This window comes from Musca vetustissima, unplaced genomic scaffold (genome assembly GCF_032173495.1).
Source record: "Musca vetustissima isolate MV318-11 ecotype Yass unplaced genomic scaffold, APGP_CSIRO_Mvet_v1 utg81080, whole genome shotgun sequence".
Classification (NCBI taxonomy): domain Eukaryota; kingdom Metazoa; phylum Arthropoda; class Insecta; order Diptera; family Muscidae; genus Musca; species Musca vetustissima.
Window position 1 is genome coordinate 3,107 of NW_026879605.1, and position 9,754 is coordinate 12,860.

A 9,754-nucleotide genomic window follows, 5' to 3' on the forward strand; every position below is an offset into this window, starting at 1 on the left:
TACCTTAATAAAGTATTCATGTGTTTTTTTCGTGTATTGCAAATTTACTTAACTTGTTGGAGTTACTTTTACAGTGGCCTTACGCATTTTTTATTTTATAGTTGTTTTTGTTTTGTTTTTTTTTTTCATATATAAACTAGTCTAAAAAACAATATTTTCAATATCTAATATATAATATTAAATGTTGTTGTTGTCTTGTTTTGCTCTTCTAATATTTGTTCTAAATATATAATTTAATTTTAATGTACTTTTGCCATTTATGTCACATTTTGTTGTTGTTGTTGATTACCTCAAAATATTGTTGTTGTAGATGCTGTTGTGTTGTGTTACTAAAAAAACTTATGCAGCCATTGCTAGAGTATTGTACAACGTCCTTTATTTCTATTTGATTGTGTGAAATCTGTGCCAATGGCACTTCCCCCCGTACTGGTACAACCCATTAGTTCACGAAATACATCACCGATTTTGTAGTTATATCTGCAAGAAGAGAATGGAACAAGGCAATATGGTATGAAATAAAGTACTCTGTATTTAAAAAATAACGAAAAAGAAAAAGAAATAGAAAATAAATATAATTCTACTAAGGAAAGCTTAAATGTTGTTTCTCTTAATCGTATTAATATTAAATTAGAAAATGGTACTTACTGTGCGGAGCATTCCACATAGCCACAGCGCCAATGTTTCCGTACTAAGGTTGAAATATCTTTAAGTTCCTACAATCGATGAAATGGAAAGAAAAGAAGATAAGGAAAAAATTAGAAATTATATTTATGTATTGTTGTATTGTTCCATTAAATGATAATCATAATATTTTAGATTTTAATGTCAATGGGCTAATAACAACCAACTCGCAGATTTATTTATATCGTACATAAATGTGTATATGCAAAATATAGTTTAGACATATGATAATGTGAAGATGACAAAAAAGCAGATTGTAAAAATAGTTTGTCAAAAAACATGTAGGTGTTGATTCTCATTGCAGAGGTACGTTAATATTTCAAATGTCATTAAGGGATAATATGGCGTACAAAAATGTAGAAGTTCCTCCTCCATTTGTGCTTTGTCATTAATGCTCCGACCTAAAATCGAGCAATATATGGGAGATATTTTTGCAAATATAATTCTAAAATTGTCCACATTATTCGTAAACTACGAAATATATTACCAAAATGTATCACATCTGGTCGGTCAAGATTGATGCAAATGCCCACCATATTAAAAGTTTAATGAGAACTAGGGATACTAGGGCTCTAAAATTATCTGCCAAGGCGATAAATAAGCTAGTTAGCTATTCCCAGGTAGAATAAGTCCAGTTGCAGCAGTCAAGAAAAAAAACCAGCCCTATAAAACAAAAACGTTAAGGAGCGTTATAAATTTTGTAGAAAATTTAAAATCGGAGGATTGGAAACATGTGATTTTGCCCGATCAAACTACCCGTTTCTAATCAGATGACAAAACATATTACTGGCGCCGCTCACATGAAAATCTTCAGCGAAATCAGAGATATTTAATAGTTTGGGGGTATTTCACATGGTGGAACGTTATGATAGAGGCTGTTTAAGTTTGATACTTTGGCCTACAACTTCCCGAGCCCAGTCGATCACGGATGCGGATTGACAGCTCGGGTACAACCTCTGCATGTTCCCTCTGCGGACACCGCAGAGCGTATATACCAACGGGCGACAGTTGTTGTTGGTTTGCTCCCTTTGCTTGACACTCTCTCACTGGAATATGTGTATGTAGTTGTAGATGAACAAATACAAAGAATACTAGGATCCCAACGATCCTCTGCGATCACTAAGAGCCTCTGCGATCTACGTGAACCTCAGGATTCACTTGCTAACTAACTCTTGGCGAGCTAACATCTACGTGTTAGCACCAACAGGTCTTGACGCCACCACCCCATATTACATAAGGTAATTTATTTGTTGTTTACGAAAAAAGAAGAACATCACCAATAAAGCCAATAATTAAATATATTAACTAATAATCTTATGGTTTTATTTTTTTCTATCTTTTATGTGCATTTACACCAACTCGCGCAATTCGCCACTTACACCATTAACTGCTTGGAACTCTCGTTGTCGCTTCATCCCGCCCCCTTGAGTTATTTTTTGATCACCCCAAATCATCACCACGGCGAGGAGTAGAGCAAGTACCTCGCCTAACAGAGGGTATAATGCTAATTTAGATAAAACATTTTGAGAAAACTGCAAATCCCCAGGAACAGTTACAATTTCAATAAAATAGAGATTTTAACAATTTAAATTGTTCAAATGCCAGCAAAAAACCTGTTTCTTAATTCTATCGAAAGTTTGCGAACACTTTAAATAGGAGACTAACAGTTACAAAAGAACTCCAACGAACATAGATGAACTCTGGCAATGTAACAAAATACTAGTTGAAATCTTACAAAAATTGGTGGAGAGTGTGCAAAGACACATTCAATTTGTAAAAAGGAGCAAAGATTGTGAACAAAATATTAATAATCGCTAATATTTGTACGAATTGAGTTATTTATATTTTTATTTATTTTGTATTAAGATTTTTAATTTTGTAACCAAATCAAATCTGAAACATCTATATAGCTCATTCTTTAAAATTTTTTGTAAGGGTTGAAGGGAGGAATTTTAATAAATGTTGTTATCTGTTCAGATTTCGATATAGCTCCCATATACATTTTATTTTCTTTTCTTTCTATTAACTCGAAATTTGGCATGGCGTATCAAATTGAGCCTGATGTGTACTAATTTTCGGTAATATCGATTGAGATTTAGATATGGCTTGCATATAAAGTTTCGACCGATTTTATGTAAATGGGCCACAAAAATGCCAATGTTTGTCCGATTTTCCACAACGTACTGAAATTACTACAGGTTGACGTTTAGATATAGCTCCCATATATATTTTTGTCCGATTTTGTATAAATGGTGCACCAAACATCCACTGTTTTTTCGATTAAGAAGCAATTTTGCATAGCGTATTGAATTGAGTCTAGAATGTTGCGTGTTAAGTTTGGTTGAAATCGATTCAGATTTATATGTAACTCGCATATATATTCAGGTTTTGAGATAGATTCCATATATACATTTTCATTTCATCTAATTGGTGTACCAAATATCTAAAATTTGTCCGATTGAAACGAATTTGTGCACAGGATAGTGCACATAAGTATCATATAGTCGGTGCCGTTCGACTTTTGAACTTTTAAGGATGATTGAGTCACGTTATCGGACTTGCTCTAGGTTTGGTAAAAATATTTCGATGTAAAAGGTTTGGATACAATCGAAGACTTTATTTCCTTGATAATGGATTTACAATTTTCAAATTTTTGGCACTTTATGGGAGAGGTATCAGAAGAATCTAAGTTTTTTTTAAATAATACAATACCGAATTACTGCAGGGGGTCTAATGCTGAAGATGCTGTAGCCTTCTAACTTTTTATTAGTTCTAAGAGCTTACTTACCTGTGAATTTGCCTGCGTTTCATTTATTGTATCATATTTATTGCCAACGACAATTATACTAAAGTCACGATGACAAAAACTGTCCAAAATTTGATCTCTCATTGATCTGCAATACTGAAAAGAGAAGAAAGACACATTTTTTATTGTTAACCTTTGTTTTTTGGATGCCATAGTTGTAATATACATGTGGTTAAAAACTGTGTATCTAAAAACGAAAATAATTCTACCCTTCGTAAAATATTTTTTTTTTTTGGAAAATACATGTCGATTTATTATTTTCTGCTCATACACCAGTTAAATCTTTGTTCTCGATTGTGTAAATTTTAAGTTCATGGATAGCTATTTGCCTATTGTTCCTTGTTTTGTACAGTCGAATTCGGTTATACGAAAACACCTGATTACAAAAAATTTTTTCTCTTAAGCAGGATTTTCAATTAAAAGAACTTCGGATAAGTGAAACTCGTTGGGCTTAAAGAAAGTTTTCAAACAATATCTGAAAATTCGTGAAATTTAAAAACCATATTATAAAATGAATTGAGTAAGAACTTCTTTTTTTTCGTAGACATTTGATTGGAAGGTTGGAAAAATGTGTAACAAAAGTTTAGGGTTGCACATATAAATTTTAATGAAGTTCGCCAATACCAAAATGATATGTTTTTCTTAAACGGTGCTCGTTTTATATATATTTGTGTTTTTGCAACAAAAAAGTCTTTCTCTTATACAGATTTTAGTTTAAAATTCTTATTCTTCAATAAACCGATTTTTTCGATAAAACGGCGTTCGCTTATCCGAATTCGACTGTATTCAATTGTAATGCGTAAGAACAAAATCATCTGCAGAATCCTTAGAATATTCGCTGATAAATTTCGTGTAACAGGTGCACGGAGCGTATGCGCAATTTATAACTACAAATTATTTATCATACGCCACCGGGAATTTCATAAGTGTTTCCACTCAACGTTTTGTTTCTTACTTTGTGCTCATTTATTACACATTTTGTGTTTTTTTTTTTTTGAACTCAAGGCCATCGGATTTGGCTTTAAGTAGAAAATGGGCGTTCATCATGCCACAATTACACATCTTATTAAGGTCTCTGCTTTATTTATGGCTTCTTTAAATTACTACTTACCCGGAATGTTTCCAAGTTTCCCATATCAAAGACCAAGACATAGGCATGAACTGTTCTCAACCCCAGTGGATGGCCGTTATTCCATTCAGCAAAATTATCCGCCGGAAACCGTTTCTGTTTCCATTTTCGGTTGGAATTTCGTTGTGGCAATTGTTGCCAGGTTGTGTTTAGGAGATTAGGATTTGGTTGGTGAGCCATTGTTTTTGTTGGCGAATAATTTAAAAAGAAAATTAGAAAAGTTTTAATTGGCCAATGTTTCATTTTCTATTCTTTGTAAATATTTATGATGATGATTACTTAATTTGGTAGGTAGATGGAAGTGCATGGATGGATGTAGATGGGAAGATGTTCAAGATGAGAGTTATTTGTTTGGTTTCTTTTTCGTTTTGGTATTTGGTTAATAACTTTAAGAGTTTCATCATGAGTGGGTGTGTGTGTGTGAGAAAAAAAGGAGATTTGTAGAGATTTCTTGATTGCCATCCAATTACCTGGGGTGGAACATCGATTACCATCAGCTCTCGTATACAGGTATCACATACCAAACAGCTTTTGTACACTTTTCTTCGGGTTGTGGTTTGATGTGTCTTGGGGAAGTCATGGTAGAAAAATTGCTGCAAAAAGACAAACAAACGAACACAATCACAAACATATATGAGAAAATTTAATGCTAACTGGTCAATAAGTGTATTGAGGGGATTCGAGAATACTTAACAATCTTAATGAGTCAATAAACTGGAAATATTCGTTGTTCGTATGTTCCACATTTTGTTTTGTTGTTTTTTTTTTTCATTTACAAGTATTTCCACTCAAAAGGTCATACGATATAACAAGGTTATATGAGGGTGTAATATTTTCAGCATGAAATTTATTTACCGTCAATATATAAAAAAATTAATGGAATTTCAGTGTTAGTGTAATCGGCTAAATAAAATATTTATGGCTGCAATGATTATATTTGATTTATTAGGAAATTGCCTTTGATGCTCGGTTTATGAGGGTATTTTTCTTTCGAAACGAAGGTAATTTAATTTAGTAGACACTCATATTTTAACATTTATTGTGCCCAATTTAAGCAGGCAATTAGTATAGTATATTTTGATTATTTTCAGACTAAAATTAGGAATATTGCCTTAATACCCACTTTTAGGGAAGTGAAAAAAAACTCCCAATTCAATTTAAATTAAAGATTAAGTATCAGAAAACTCATTGAAAATGTTATTACATGTAAACTCGATTATTATTGACGTAGACTTGAGGCTGAAGTGTCCGTCCAGCTGGTAAATGTCTGTCAAGCTGGTGACCACGATAACTCTCGAAAAGAAATTGCATATTTCATCGTAGTAATAATTACATATCTACATCATGTTCGAAGATGAGGAATGTCAGACCACTCCTTCTTGTACCTCCCCTGCGAATTGTCAACAGTTTGCTGAACAATATACTTATTATATCCTGCGCAAGGTTTATCCGTTTTGACCCAAAAATAGTTTTACTAAAACTATATCCTGATCGAAGGTGGAAATTATTGGCCCTCTACTTCTGGTACCTCCCCTTTCAAAGGATCCACATTTGAAAGTATCTTATAATGCGAACGGAGTATCCAACGGATGGGTTCCATCTTCGGATTTGCTTCAGGTTTGGGAGAAGTTGTACAATTTGCAAAAATTGTATCAAATCGGATATTTTGCTAGCTTGATATTAGATTGACAAATGATATTAGATTGACACCAAAATGCCAAATTACAACCAATTCTGATGGAAAACGGGCCCAAAATACTGAATATTGGGAGGTACCTTTATATGGGGCTAACCTCAAACTTGGTTCAATATTAATAATTATTAATATATGAACCAATTATTATATATGAAGGGTATAATTATAATTATACCCTTCACCACACTGTGGTACAGGGTATTATGTCTTTGTGGATATGTTTATAACAGGCAAAAGGAAACGAGATAGACACATGGTTCCTTTTGAGAATATGCATAGAATCACTTTCTGAGTCGATTTATGCATGTCCGTCTGTCCATCTGTAGATGTTAAATTGTAAACAAATTACAGGTCGCATTTATAATCCGATTTGGATGAATTTTAGCACAAGTCACGTATTTGGCCCAAGGACGAACCCTATAGCTCGCATATATAGTTTCGTCCGATTTAAGGTAAATGGTGCACCAAAGTCTCAATATATAATTCGATTTGCACGAAATTTGGCATGGAGTACTGAATTAAGTCTAGAATGATGTGTGCTAAGTTTCGCGAAAATCGGTTCAGATTTAGATATATCTCCCATATATAGTTTTGTCGGATTCTATGTAAATGGTGCACCAAAGTTCCTATATATCTTTCGATTTGCATGAAATTTGGCACAGCGTACTGAATTAAGTCTAGAATGATGTGTGCCAAGTTTCGAGAAAATCGGGCCAGATTTAGATATAGCTCCCGTATATATTTTCATCCGATTTAAGGTAAATGGGTCACCAAAGTCCCTATATATATTTCGATTTGCAGGAATTACTAAATTAGGTCAAGAATGACGTGTGCCAAGTTTCGAGAAAATCGGGCCAGATTTATGTATAGCTCCCATATATATTTTCATCCGATTTAAGGTAAATGGATCTCCAAAGTCCCTATATATCTTTCGATTTGCACGATTTGCATAGGGCACTGAATTGGGTGTAGAATGATGTATGCTAAGTTCCGTGAAAAAGGTTCAAATTTAAATATAACTCCAATATATATTTTCGTCCGATTTAATGTAAATTGTGCACTAAAGAACCAAAGATTGGCCGACCCGCACACAATTTTGTGCAATGTGCTGAAGTTACTATAATCTTGTGTGTGTCAAATGAAATTGCTATGTTTGCATAGAGCTATATTTTTTAATTTTGAACTATGGTATATATATATAGGCCGATTTGCAAAACGAACTGAAATTAGTATAAATTAATCTCGGGCCAGTTTCCTTGAAAACGGTTCAGATTTAGATATAGCATAGCTTCCATATATAATTTCGACCTATTCATGTTGATCAATGGGTGCTTGATTGATATTACATTTTAAACAGTGAAGTATACCAAATAGCATGCGTATAGTTTGCTTAAAGTCTGTTTAAAAAGTATGGAATATAATGGCATGTGTAAGAAGTGATGTCGGTTTACTTATAGATAAAGACGACATCTGTAAAGATACATATGTAGAATATCCCCAAAGTGGTGAAAGGTATCATATAGTCGCCCCAGTCCGACTTTACTACTTTCCTTACTGGTTTTGGTACGGATATGTGGAAAGGTATATTCCATTTGTAATACCAAAAATCCTAGGAGTCTGTGCAAAGTTTCAGAGCTCTGTCTTAAATGTTGCGATCTCTATTGTGATTTCAAGAGACAGACAGGCGCACATCGAAGAGAATTTTATTCTGATCAAGAATATTTCCAGTAGCAAATTTAATATACAATCCACCTTATGGTGGAGGGTATAAAATGATACAGGGATATTAGGTTTTAAAAATCCATCAATTGCATTCACTCACCTGTAAAATGCTTGTTTTGCCGACGCCAGAGGCCCCCAAAAATGCCGCTTTAAGGGGGCCCTGTAGCCATGGGGGCTCTGCACCACCCTCCAGAGTGATGCGCTATGCTGAGATGCACTTGTTTTGTATATGAATTTCCATTGCGATCGATATCTTTGTTGATTTCGTTGTGGAATTATCACCGACATAGTCAACGCTGCGTGTGCTGCCAATTAAAAGTTTCTTTGAATTTGTCGGCGAAATAGTGCTCCACATTATATTTAGAAAGAACGCCAGTTTGTAATGATGCCTCGGGTGGTGGAGGGTGTGGTGGTTTTGGTGTTGGTGGTGACGGTGACGGTGTCTGTGATGTTGTTAATGAACGAAGAAGGAAGATACACAGGTCTAGAAATTCAGCAATGTTCCTGCTTGCTTTGTTGCTATATACCAATGTATGTGTGTGTGCGTATTTATCCTTGGCACGTGTGGATCTTTGGTGGCAGATAATCAGGAGTTTGTTATGCGGTTTGTGGCCTGCATGTGATGGTGAGGATAAGTTTTTGTGCGCTTTTGTTTAGTCTTAATGATATTTTTCACAAAATATTATTTAAAAATTTCTAGTTGCTACTATTATTATATGTTTCTGGTTACATTTGTATTTTCTAAATATTGCAAATAATTAAAACTCCTCTAAATTTCAAATAATGTTTTTTGGGGTTTCACTTAATTAAAAATTTTATTGCTTTGTGAGTTTCGCTGGAGGTCCCAGAATGTTTTCCGTTAATAGAAATCGAATTTGAATGTAGACGGTGATGATTGAGGGCCGCAGGGAAAGGAAATGTGAAATTTGATGTTGGTTGTCGGTATTGCTGAAATAAGAAGAAAGAGAAAATGAGAACATTTTTAATGTCAATGTATATTTCAATTTAATAAAATCTAATGTGTTTATCTTATGAATACAGTGGAATACTTTATCATTCATCACAACATGTTCAAACTCTTTATATCCTATCATTCAAAATTGTTCAAATTTTGGAAAGCGGGTTCCACTGTTCATGGCTTCACTCAAGGCCATTCAAGCGTTCATATTCTTTGCCAGATAACAATTTGTTATAAATTACGGCACATTTCTTATTCATTGTTTAAATATCCGCTTCGCCAACAATCCTCTTCTGGCAATTGGGAAGTGAATGATGAGCAAATCTGATGGAAAAATAAATGGGTAACTGATGGAACAACGAGTGAAACTGAAGATGAAAGAAAAAACAACAAACACGAAACTCGTAATCATGAAATTAACAACAAACAAAAGAAGTTACTCCTTCAAAGTGCGCTAACGGTTGCGGTTGAATGACAAAAGGGACAAAATAAAGGGCTAGAGAACGGCGAAACGAATTTCGTAACACAACAAAGGGAAATGAAAACAATTTATTATGGATTTCAATGCGTCGTTGTCCACCACTCACTTTCTGTGTCTCTTTTTGTCTCTTCCTGTCCTGCGCTACCATGGACTGTTTGCCACTCTGTCTGGTGATAATAAAAAATAATGGATACATTTACAACATAGACATACTTTGGTCCCATGTCAAACAACCGCCTGGAACTCTTTTTTATCGGCAAGTGTTTTTGTTGTTGTTTATG

General features: G+C 34.1%; 1 protein-coding gene across 1 annotated transcript; it reads right to left on the minus strand.

Annotated features, from left to right (window-relative positions):
• Positions 1-273: 273 nt before the first annotated feature.
• On the minus strand, positions 274-8,428 carry LOC133324610 (ras-like protein family member 10B). The gene is given in 6 exon segments (XM_061533446.1): positions 274-477; positions 646-713; positions 3,470-3,583; positions 4,599-4,712; positions 5,087-5,209; positions 8,135-8,428. Coding segments are annotated over 6 exon segments (798 nt in total). The 5' UTR covers positions 8,390-8,428; the 3' UTR covers positions 274-353.
• Between the last annotated feature and the right edge of the window lie 1,326 nt (positions 8,429-9,754).